Source organism: Phoenix dactylifera, chromosome 6, assembly GCF_051530095.1.
Source record: "Phoenix dactylifera cultivar Ajwa chromosome 6, Ajwa_hap1_PhDact_Kaust_v1.1, whole genome shotgun sequence".
Lineage (NCBI taxonomy): Eukaryota > Viridiplantae > Streptophyta > Magnoliopsida > Arecales > Arecaceae > Phoenix > Phoenix dactylifera.
Window position 1 is genome coordinate 31,221,648 of NC_143195.1, and position 12,704 is coordinate 31,234,351.

Here is a 12,704-nt window from a genome sequence, read left to right on the forward strand (position 1 = left end):
TTGACCGGATCAAAACTCAAAAGTATTGTTAAATGAGATCAGCATTTGTCTCCTTTCTTGTTATTATTATTTAAGGTTAAATTAGTATTTAATTGATCCGAAGAATGAAATGTATAATATATAATTGAAATATATCCGAGTCTTATGGAGCTGTATTTGACCGAGTTGGGTTGATTTTTGATTGGCTTGAAACTGATTTTAAGCTAATGTTGCTGGTTTAAGTCTGATTTGTGCGGCATTTGATGGAGCTTGACTCGAGCTTCTTTGGAGCGGAGCAATGAATTAGGTCAGATTAAGCTAATGATATCTTATCTGGGTCCAATTAGTTCATTTATGGGTCAACTCACCCTCCCTCGTCCAGACCTTGACCCGACCTTTGACTCTTATCTCACGTGAGCTGTTAAGACTATGCGGGTTTTCGTGTTTCAGTTGTGAAAAGAAAACAAAAAATCGAGGCACAAAAAATTCAGTTAAAAAAAAAAAGGCTCGATGGCTCGTGACTGAGGCTTGCCCAAGCAGTAATATCTTAAAAATTTAGGTCATAGCACGGATGGTTCCCTCCCCTTTCAAAATAAATAAATAAAAAGAAGACACTACTCTCTGTATGTGGCCTCTGCTCTTTTTTATATTTCTGTTTCTTGTTTTTGGCTTGCAAGCCTTTGTTTGGGGTTCCTCTCGCTATTTGTCGTCCAAAGAAAATATTCTAAGATGATCGTCTTTAGCCTGCTTATGATTCATGACTTCTTTTCAAGTGAGAGAGGTTATAAGACAATCTTTTTTTTTGATAAACACAACACAGTATTAACACACAATACTTCTTTCCCATTCTGCGACAACCAGATATGCCAGTAGACTCGCAATGGGAGATAGTAGAGATAATGTAGTAGCTCATTGCAACTCTCTCTCTATACACCATAAAGCCCCACTTTGTAATAACCAATCACAAACATACATAGAATAAAGAAAGAAGAAAGAACAAGTCTTGATCGAGCAACTCCCTTACACCTCTCCATATAGGCTCATTTCTCAAATACACAGATGCCTATGTCACATTCCGGTCCCCCGGAGGTCAAGAGCCCATTCATTTTGCCCACCTCCTCCCTTCCACTCTGAAGCAATAGCAGCGCGATGTCCTCCGGGTCACTGTCTACGCCAAAATCTGAGACGACCTGTTGGGCGCTGAACCTATCTTCCTGGCTCAACTGGGATGCAACAAACTTGTCGAGGGCCCTCCAATCGGTCACCTTCTCGATGGAATTGCACCCCCTTGTTTGCTCCTCGTCTTCGTTCTCCATGGCTGTAGAGAGTGGGCTGGGTTGCTTCACTAAGGGAAGGGGGGGGCTCTCGAGTTGCGGGAGTTGGAACAATTGTTTTGAGTGCAAGAGGTTCAGGCGATCGCGCTCGGTCTCTTGCTTGCAAAGGAGAGTCTTGGGCTGCATCTGGAGGTATTCGATTGGGTTGACCATGGCGGAGATCACCCTGCTGGGCTCGTCATAGCCATAGTTGGAGTCCCACACATCGACGACGCTCCTTGTTGGGCAGGCGAGTCGTTTCTTGAATGCTCGACAAACGACCCATCCTTCTTCCTGCAAAGAGCACCAAGGATAGGAGCAGGAGATGAGTATTAGTTAGTGCGTACCATAGAGTGAGAGAAGAGGAGAAAAATCTTTTTGACAGGAGTCAAGAGAGGTTGACAGGAGTTTCGTTTAAAAGAATCTTCTTTCAAAGTGAGGACAAGCTTATAAAGTTTTCTTGAGGGGTGAGACACGTTGGTTAGTTGATAGATGCGAAGGGTGACATTTGGGTGGATATATAGTCTTGTTCTAAAGTGAATAGGAGATAAAAGCTCCTTTTGTGAGTGTAATGGAAACTTTTCCATATATTACAAACGATTAATATGAAAACAGAAAGGGATGATGGCTTTCGGTCCGTCCTTTGGGAGGGGATAAGTGGGACATCTCTTGATTAAAAGATTCTTGATATACGTTAAGTCTTTAGCTCAAAACGGTCCACTCGGGCGTCGGTTCAGAAACTAGGGTTTGTACATTACCCACCTAGTGTTCTTTTTTGCAAAAAAAAATCCTTTGCGAGTGGTCTTTTTTCTTGAGACTTTTTGTTGCTGTCTACCGCATTACTCCATAAAGATATTAAGACCTTCTGAAGAGAGATTAAAAGGAAGAGGTTAAGAAAAGATAGCGGAACATAATGTTTTACTGTAGCAATATATATAGAATAGGAGTTTGACTAAAAGGAGTCCTGTCTCAAAAAGAGAAGGTGTACATATTTGACTTTGCAGGCAAAAACTAGGTGTGTGAGTTCGCAACTGGGCTACTTTGTTGCTATGCGTATATATCCACAGTCCACAGACAGAATCTCTAAAATCCATCTCTACCAAGTCTCCTTTCTGGATGAGCACTGTCTAAAGCAATGGCCATTAATCCAATACAATTCTTCTATACTAAGCAAGATAGTAAAGAAATTAACGTTTTCTACTGCAAGGCAAATTAGGCTCAAACTTTATCCATCCAGTTATTCTTCATGTGCTTTTGCTTAGACCAATCTTCTCCTGAAAATTCGACCATTTTGTGTTCTAGAAAACAAACGTAGGTTTGTTAAGGTTTTTTTTTTTTGTGTGTGTGTGTGTGTAGGTATGCAAAAAACTATTCTTAGACATATCCTCTAAGAAGATTGTCCATAAAAGTAACAGAAGAGATAACCAAATATTTTAACTCTGTACCATTTCGATATAACCCTAAAGTTTGTAAGCTTAAGAGGGGAGAAGGTTTGTTTTTGAGCTTGCCTGGGGTGGTCCATTCTCTTCAGACTCAAGCCTGTACTCGTGAATGATCCAGTCACTCTTCTGTCCATTGGGTGCTCTTCCCTTGTAGAAGACCAGTGTCTTCCTCATGCCAATAAGCTTGTTCTTGTCATGGACGGCCTTGTCCCGGCCTGTTGCCTTCCAAAAACCAGCCATGGTTGCCCGATTCGTCCTTGTGCCCGTTGGGTACTTCTTGTCCTTGTGGCTGAAGAAGTACCACTCACTTTGCTCTTCATATCCGATCTGACACCATTCTTTTAGTACATGATAAGAAAGAACAATACTCATTATTTCTGTATTTGTAGAAAGATAAATATGAACCAGTCCTATGTTGTAAAAGATTTAGAAGGGTAACTCCAAAACTAAGACTAAGAACTTTTAGGAGCTAAGAAAAAAGGTAGATAGCTACTAACAATCCCGAAAGGAGAGATTTTTAAAGTGTACATCGTTCCAACCTTGAAGATCCCACGGTTCGATTCTGTATAGATCAATTTCTTTGATGACATCAAGGTCTATCTTTTGAGAGGCCACTTTCTTCTTAAGGTAATAGCCGACAAGCTCCTCATCAGTAGGATGAAATCTAAACCCAGGAGGAACACACGATTCCATGGAGTCCATTACCTGCATCAAATTCCACCCACCCATAATTCCATCACCAATCGTTCCTAGGCAATGCAACAACACAAGCACACAGATGTTATTATATGTTAAAAGAACTCTTCAAATCACATGAAGCCATGTGTCATACGTCGGGCTTTTCATATCCCAAAAGGAAAGGCAGCCTATTTACTGGACACAAGGCCTTGGAGAAGAAAGCAGCTATGATGTGTTTTCACAGTTTGATTAAGTCAGAAGGGAGTTATGGTGGTTCTAGGTTAGCAGCTGGTGCTGCAATGGTCTGAGAAGAACCACAGGCAAGTTGTACAATTCCTGCTAATGATGTTGTCCCCTGAAGGGGAATGGTGTAAATGATTCTTCAAAGAACATGTGTTCCATTAGTCCATACTAAGAATCATAGCTCCAATATAGAAAGGGGAATAAAAGAAAGACTGACCAAGAGAGAAAGCTCAAAGCCGCTCTACATTTTTTTATTTACAGAACATTTGCCATGCTGGAGATGATCTAAATATGGAGAAAAGTTTGTAGAGAACATCTTATACCCATGATCTTATATTTTTAACAATCACAGTATATAGTATTACCAACAAAAAACTTAGAATCGGTCAGCAATATAACTTCTATTTGACTTTAAAGAAGACAACCAAAAGAGTAACTATGAAGTTCTTATTGTCAGGCTTATTTGTATTCCTAGATGGAGGAAATAGTTGACTGGATATAATTATTATAAAGATTATGGAAATGAAATAAGAAATGAAGATCATTATTTCTGTAGGCAAAAAAAGTCCATGCTCACTAGAGTCCGCACAGGGTCATACATCTAGTTTTGAGTGAGAATAAGAAAATAGCAAGCATACAAAAATAATTTATGCATTTCGTTTTGGAACTGCTACCATTTTGCTCAAAAAAAAAAAAAAAAAAATCAACAGCACTACCAATTCATAACATCATAAAACATTTCAATAGTAGCATACAAAGAAAACTGAATTGTTCCTGGTATCCATATGAGAACTCAAGCAGCAAAGAAAATTGATATTTCTTTTACGCATGTTCTTTAAAATGTAAAATTCATGTCCTTTTACCATCTAAACTATACAGGCAGAACGTAGATTTTCTGAACTCCTTGATAACTACAAGTCTACAACTATCTAATGATGTAACAAATCATTTCAGAATTCATCATGCCCTTAGTCTCATCACCTTGAGCACTTTCTTTAGACCCACTAGGAAGAGCCTTGACTTTACAAAACAATTCTCATAAATTCTCTCGCTAGGAATTGCGGATCTCTTCTTCCTAAGAAAGAGAAAATCCATCAGAAAAGGATCACCATCTATTTATCTTCTCTGAGCTTTTTAAGCAGTCCTCAGCTTTCCATCGTCATGCAACTTAATTTTCTATTGGCTGAGAAAGTCTCCTCGTGCAACATTGAATAGAGAAGAGAGAGAGAGAGAGAGAGATGATAACACAACTTAAAAAGAGAACAGAAGGTAGGTGAGGTCCCCAGAGCATGGGACAAGTGGCTGACGTTTGCTAGGAGAGAGCATGCGCTTCTTGTTCAAAGGAAAAAAGTTGGTCTGGGAGCAAAAAGAATGAACGGGGAGAGAGGGAGACTCTTTCTTGGATCAGGCCTGACAAGGAGAGGCTTAAAAAACGAGCACACTAAGCCTGCACAGCTTTCTGATCCTTTTGTCCCTTTGTCTAGGACTTCCATGGCACATCTGACGACCTCGGCCTCTGTAGAGTAACTAACTCAGAATGCCAACTTCATAAGTATTTTATATTGAAGCAGTAGCAGCTGCGGCAAGAAAAGTCTAAATGTGTCAATCCTCTTGGGTATTGGTGTTGTATTATGGATTTTAGCTATGTATACGCTAGAGAGGGAGAGGTTGGTGGGGGGAGGGTGGAGAGAGGGAGAGCGAATGAGCAAAGTAGCTATATTACGTAAAAGGTAATAGCTAGATTGATTTGTTTGAGGAAGAGATTGGCAGGCTCTAGAAGAGAGATTATTACAAGAATTATGAAGACATAGAGAGATTGTGGGACTCGGCAGGAAGGAAGAGAGGCTATACAATGAAAAACTTAATAGCTAGGCTGATCATTTGTTTGAGAAAAGAGGATTAGTGGACTAAGTGATTGGATCTAGAAGAGAGATTGGAATTATCAAGAGACAGAAAGATATTGGTGATGGAGGGAGTTCTTTCTCTCCGTTTTTTTCTTATTTATTCTTGAGAATGGGAGAGAAAACACTTTGAAATAGAAATAATTAGGAGAGAATAGCAAGACTGACTTTTGGAGAAAGATGGATTAACAAATTTTATTCCAAAATAAGAGATAGGATATTATACAAATGAAGCTGGTCACTTCTAGCTGAAATTCAAAAATGGATGAGGGAATGGGAAAATACAATATCTATGGAAAATTAATTTTGATAAGAGGGAGGCAAAGCCACCCGGGCTTTATTAGAAAAATGGAGTTTACAGAAGCTATTTATAAAGAATTTGCAAGAAAATAAAATAAAATAAAAAATAAAAAATTGTTACAAAAGTAAGTGGTTTATAAGTAGGTCTATTAAACTATTCAACAAGCTGAACAATCTAATAAGTAATTTGAAGAATCTTTATATCTTTCATGTACAAGCTCTATATCCTGATTTGAAAGATCTCTATGTAAAATTAGTCTCTGATTTTCTCCTGAAGAATAAGATGCAAATTTACGACAACTTGAGTGAGTTCTCCATCCAAAAAAAAGACACTATGCCTAATATAATTTGATATATTTGTGATGAATTTTAGACTTCAAATGGGACAAATAATAGAAAAGAAAAAAAATTGAATGACAATTGAAGCTAAGAATTAATAGAACTGTAATGCCATTAGCAAACCATGCTTTCTTTTTAATGTCAACCTACTGGCAAAAACAAAAGGTGAAGAAGGTTGAAGCTTGAAACAAATAGCAGAATAGCATTGCAACAACAACTGTAATACTACTCTAATTAATGATATCTACCACTTTTAATCCTTGTAAAGGAAAGATATACACCTGAAATATTAATTACACAAAGAAGAACAGCTATCTCTGTGATGGCCTAGATCACCGGATGCGAAAAACAAAACCAACAGAAACCCTAATGCTTCTACACCACAACTATGAAAATAGAGAAGATCGTCACAAAAGTTATATATGAACTTGTCAAAGCTACAGTTGAGCGCTCTTAAGAATTATAAAACGCAAACAAATACGAGGAGGAACAACTCAGGTGCTCTAAATCTTTAACTGTATGATATGGATAATTCCTTCTCTTTCTAAGATGTCTTGTATCATCACAACACTCAAATCCAAGACAAAACCCAAGCACTTTTGATAGCTACAGCAGCATAAATTTGACACTTGGAGCAAAACCAAGATCTTCAATCATCGTGAGTCAAAAAATGGGGAAAACAAACAGATCGAGATAGAAAGATCATGGAGCAGACGATAGAAAGATACTACACCCATGCATTTCTTATGAAGGGGACTCAGTGCAGCGACTGCAACTCACCTTAAAAAACTATAACCAATCAAAGCTTCCCCTTCTATAGAGAGAGAGAGAGAGAGATGGAAGGGATCTTAGAAGAAGAGGCGATGGTGAGACTTGAGAGGAATTGGGAGCTCCCGTTAGAAGAGAGAGGTGAAAGAAGAGGGTGGAGGCATAAAAAAGAGAGGACCCCCTTTCGATTGCGCGTGGGTTGATGGAATGAAGGACCTGCTGCCCCGTCGCTGACGTCGCCCCTTCACCCTCCTTGGCCCACCCCACCACCCTCCAAAGCCTCTCTCTCTCTCTCTCTTTCCAGCCTTCTCTATGTATTTCTGAAGCACCTTTTCTTTTTGCTATCTTATCATAAAGTGTCTTTGCTCACCATTGGCGACCATTCCATCCCGTCTCGGGGCGATAATCTTAACATCGACAATATAATTGTCTGGGGGCTGTGGTAGCGTGGAACGTGCAGCTGAGCACGGCCATGGATAGGAGCATGATGTGTGCGAGCTGATGCTGCCACCTTCCTTGTTTGTTGACATTCCACCTAAAATTTTGGGTGGTCTCTCTCATTGGGTGTACTAATCTGATGATGACTGGCTTTGTTGGGTGGTAAAATTGAGTGCCTGGGACATGGTTGAGAATTTCAAAGATAAAACAATGTCTTCAGTGTAACATCCTTGCTACTTGATGCCATAATCACCTTTGTTTGTGGCTTCATAACCCATTGTGGATTTGGGATTATTAGAGTAATAAGGAAATGACATTGTGAACACGACTACCTATCCATCCAAGAGATGGCATTAGTCATGTTGGAGTAAGCCGAGTCAAAGATCTTTGGAAATTTCTACATCTGCTTAGGTAAATAAGCATATATTAAAAAGCTGACTTCAAGCCATAGAACATAATTTTTAAATATTTTTATCTGTAAGAAATGAATTTGACTAGAATATTGATATTTTGACATTTGATTTATCATTTTTGAGTTCGGAAAGATCTTGTTATTTTTCGGACATTATTAAAAAACTAATTTACCAACAGTTTGCTTTTCTCTTTACAAGTAAATAACTTGTTGCACTTGCAAAATCATATTAAATTCAGGATTACAAGCACGACAAGTGGTATTAGGGCCTAAGCTATTTATGTAGGTAAGACACTGATTTTGATTGACATGAGGCATTGCAACTCAACAGCAATTGCATACCTGGGGAAAAATTAAACGAGATTAAAATCTAAATCATTTGTTTTCTTTATAAACCAAAAATTGCTCCTATAAAGATGTAGAGTTAAGATTTTTGAGCAACAAATGCAGAGTTAAGATTTTGAAAGTGAACATGCAAGTTAAAGGAGATACACGAAATGGTAAACTTTGAACATTAATTTGGTACACTGAGAAAAAGGTTATTTTTTCTCTAAAGGTAGCCCATATACTGAACAAGGTGACCCAGACAAAACCGCTAGATCCTCCGATTCACAGCTGCTTTCCTCTTTGACGCGGTTCAACTGTGGGTCGATCGGTTCAACTTACATGCAAAGAGAAAGCCCTGAATTTCTCATTTTTTCTCTACCCTCTCGAAGCATCCTACGTCCTTCATATTTTCTTTGCCCTCAATGCCACCTAGAATTAGAAGATGGACAGGGAGAGAGCCATTGTTCATGGGGTCCGAGCTGCTTGGTCTTGGAAACCTGGTACAGGCTATGGGTTACAGGTCTGTTGGGTCGATGGGTTGATCAGACCAACAGGTCGATCGAGTCAACCAGCTGAGTCTCTAAATAAAAGGTAAGAAGTTGAATTAAAGTTTCAAGAAAAAATGTCCTAGTGTGTAAATGACTTAATCTTATTGGATTAATAGAAGTAAATGAAACACTAAATAAAAGAACAGTGGATGCACAAAGATTAGTTAACAATAACCAAGGGCTCATTTGGTTCGCGGGAAGCATTTTCCTCCTAGGAATATAATTCCTGGAAAACAAATTCATAGGAAGAGGATGCCTACGAAAGTACTTTTAACATATTTGGTTGACCATGAGAAAGTGACAAATTTCCAAAGTGCTTATGTTTGATTGGCCATCCACTTTTCTGAAAATGTTATGTATAATTCCTATTATGCCCTTAATAAAAATTAAGTCTTTAATATCTCTTTAATGCTTCTTTAATGTTGAAGGGTCTTTTTGGGAAAAAATAAAAATAAAGTGATTCCCGCCTCATGGGAAAGTAACTTTTCCATGTTTCTCATGGGAAAGACTTTCCCATGAAATGTAGGAATTATATTTCCATGGAAATACAACTTTTCCGTCTCTTTCATTTGAAAACTCCAACCAAACAAGAGGCATCTCATTACTTTCCCGTTGACCACACTTTCCCCCCTTCTTTTTCCGCGAACCAAACGAGCCCCAAATGGCAGGGCAACATTTTTTAAATGCCTGCCTGGGCATGTTTCGCGCTGTCTCTTCTTTTAATGAATCATTCTCAAGAAATCACTGTCATTTGAGTGCTTAAACAAATTCTACTTTGTTTTTTATGGTACTTGCATGTTATAGAACTACTTTCTATGGGCTCACCATATTTGAGATTGTTGAAAAGTATTTTATTTTCATAGCAAATGAGAACTCCCTGAAGCTTCCGTCACGGTCTCAAGGGGCACCAGGTTGCTCGGCCCCCATTTTATCAAGATATAACCTTAATGTGCCTCTTTATGCTCGAACCCCACCTCCATGCTATACACATGGAGAGTTCTAGTGAGACATAATTCCAGTTCCAAAATTCTTCAGAGTGTGTTGCATCACAAATAACTCCAACAACATCATACTTGTGATAATTTAAATATATATCTACAGGGGAAAATAAAATCAAGAATAGCTCTCGAGCAAATTTCTAATGGAAAAAGTATATACATCATCAAAAGTCTACATTATACAAATCGAACATTATAAGGTATCCGTTACGATTCATACTGTGAGATACTAATTCCACTATATATAATGAACCACTCAAAGCTAGCTTATATATCTCAATTGCATACATATATATATATATATATATATATATATATATAACTATAACGGCTAGTCACAAAGATCTAGCGTGAAGATAACTAGCAGAGTCAAGAGAAAGAATATAACATAGGGGTGGAGGAGCAGTTACATGCCCAGAAGATCTCTCCAACATATTGGACAGTAAATAAGGCGACCCAGTTTACAGCTATGTTCACCTTCAGATACATGTCTATTGTATCGTTCATTAGTTAAAAAGAGTAATAGCTCAAAAGTACGAGCTGTGACTCATTTCAAGGACAGCCATTGTTAAATGCCACCAATATTGAGTAAACAATACACCAAGGATTGTCGAACGCTCTTGGGACCATGGGCTTCCACTCAAAGCCCTAAGATTAGAGCTTTCAAGAGTAATGGAATTGGTAGTCAAGAGACATGAAGGCCCTAGTTGTACCTCCATCGTTTGGATAACTGGTTATCATTCTCACAGGGGAGTGACCACACCCCCGCCCCACGGCCGGGTTCTTCCTCTCCAAGGTCAAAACTATAGGTAATAACTATAGGCAATAAATTGCCTTTGACCAATTTCTCACGTTATCCTCGCAATCCACCTTTTGGCCCCGCTGGCGCACGTTATTCCCTTTCTTTTTTTCTCCAACCAACACGTGTGGAAGGAGATAACATAAAAGAGACGAGCGGCTCTTGAGTCACCGCCCCTTCCTGGCTTCGCTAATTGGCCTACGAAAAATGATTTTTAGTTCATTTTCCTGCTGTTTGAAAACTGGTGTCCAGAATTTCCAGCTCTAATCCTGTGGTATATCACGCAGCTCAACATAATATTTATTTGATACTCTGCCATCCATGCTAACGACCTCGGAATGAACCAAGTTAAATTAGGATGATGCATGATCATGCATAATTTTGCACGGTTTGCATGAGCCATCTATTGAAATGGTCCTCTACCTCATTCTTAGTAGCTCATAAATCTCGAATCAATGTTGCAAGGTGTGCTAAGAAAAGCCTAATTGGTGCTTGGCATCCATTCTATTGAAGTTAGTAGCATTGGCTAGATAATCCATAGCGTAATTCGCTAATCTTGCGAATATGAGTAATCTCCCTTTTAAGGCCTTTATGTTGGTAGTTCTATTTTTTTTGTGAAACTGGTTCTAGAACATCTACAATCTAGAAAGGAAACCAAGGATATCTTTTGTGTGTTTTTTCAAATGAGGCACCAATAAAACTTGGTCTACTTTGCCCGTACCCTATTATTTTAAGATGATCTTGGATGTATTACAAGGTGATGGTACATTCATTACCATTGCATTTTTCAAAAAGTACTATTAAATTGATAGAGAATTAGTAGTGAATAATGCAACATCCATGAATCCGAATATTTGTTTGTCTGATGTCTAGCTCATTCTATATGATTGGCTTCACCAAACTATGCAACGGAATATTTTAGCACTACAATTAGCATTATCTTGAAACCAAAGAAACTAAATGGAGGCACTTTTTGCGTATGTAAACTTTTAATACACGAAATATGATATACTTTCCAAGATCTCCATAGATTAGAGAGAGAAAAAGAGAGTTGTTGCTGCCCACTATCTAGGGTGCTAACTATCAAAATACTCCCTAAATATCGTGTTTATAGGTATTGCATACAGTCTCGACTTTGGACCATTTTTATCACTCGACACAATTTTTCTCTATGAAGTTGTTAAGTACCCCCCTCTCCAAATAAGCCAACGATAAACAATAAAACCTCTCTCCTTTTTCCTTGCCCATGGGCTCCTTGAAATGAGAGAGGTGAGTTCATCATGCAGGTGAATGGACCAAAACCTCAAAGCAAACGCTCGACATGTATCTTGGAGGAGACGTTGGCGACACACGTGTCGATCTAATATGGGTAAGGAATAAAGTACTTTACGTATAAGATAAACAAGAGTACGTTGTTATGAAAAAGGTATAGACTATTCCAGCACTTCCTATTTCAATGAGACAGAAGAGAAAAACCGCAATGACCGCATGGATAGGAATGATATACAATCCGGGAGCCTTTTTGCCTCCGGCGACAGCTCCCAATCGTCCAATGCGGTATAGCTTGTTCACTTTGTTTGTGCTCATTTTGGGACCACTTATGAAAGACATACTTCTCACTTTGATAGAACATCACAGATGGAGCTAGTAGTTGTATGCTTGATGTTCTTTTTCAGACAAGATGCAAGTTTTCGAGCTAATGCTTGAAATCCAAGGTAATATGTGTCGTATGATGCCCATTTCTTAGCACGTATACTAGAGAGAGGTTGAGTTCGAGATGTATGCTCTCAAAAAATATTACGAAATCTAAGGGCCGTATCAACAGAGGATCTGTAATTGAACACTTACATGTCTTAAATATGAGTCACATGACATGGACTTGGATCTTCGCTTGGTTAAAAAATAAGGGCGTCGGCATGTTCCTTAGTAGTGATGAGTTGTTATTTCTCGAGATTATGAGGCTCAAGAGGCTAGAGTGTTCGGATGTAAAGAAGATCATTTGGGCAAGAATCCATAGGATTATATGGTGGGACATGCCTATGCAAGCTTAATCTTCTTAGATGCACATTGTAGCTATGCTCAATGTGGTCATGATCTTATCAATCTCTTTCCATATCCGCTGAGGCTTGACATCCCCACTACCAAAACGTCGTCTTTCTGTATGCTTACCTCGTAATATGCCTTTCCAGTGGTTAAATTATCGAAAAAGTGTAAGTTAA

The 12,704-nt window shown here is 38.6% G+C and overlaps 1 protein-coding gene across 2 annotated transcripts; it reads right to left on the minus strand.

The window, feature by feature from the left end:
* Positions 1-867: 867 nt before the first annotated feature.
* Positions 868-7,132, minus strand: LOC103716901 (NAC domain-containing protein 37-like). Of its 2 annotated transcripts, none has more exons than XM_039126671.3 (4): positions 6,976-7,132; positions 3,274-3,439; positions 2,801-3,072; positions 868-1,586 (listed from the first exon to the last, which is right to left on the minus strand). In XM_039126671.3, the coding sequence occupies exons 2-4, from the start codon at positions 3,434-3,436 to the stop codon at positions 1,020-1,022; spliced, it is 1,002 nt and encodes a 333-aa protein (XP_038982599.2). In that variant the 5' UTR covers positions 3,437-3,439; positions 6,976-7,132; the 3' UTR covers positions 868-1,019. The 2 variants fall into 2 exon arrangements, with proteins under 2 accessions (XP_038982599.2, XP_038982598.2); XM_039126670.3 differs by having other exon boundaries at positions 3,274-3,483.
* Between the last annotated feature and the right edge of the window lie 5,572 nt (positions 7,133-12,704).

Coding starts and splice junctions, on each gene's coding strand:
- LOC103716901 (XM_039126670.3), bottom strand. CDS start 3,463: ATGGGTGGGTGGAATTTGATGCAGGTAATGGACTCCATGGAATCGTGT. Junction 3,073..3,273: donor CGAACCGTGGGATCTTCAAG/GTTGGAACGATG, acceptor ATGTACTAAAAG/AATGGTGTCAGATCGGATAT. Junction 1,587..2,800: donor AAGAGAATGGACCACCCCAG/GCAAGCTCAAAA, acceptor TGCTCTTTGCAG/GAAGAAGGATGGGTCGTTTG.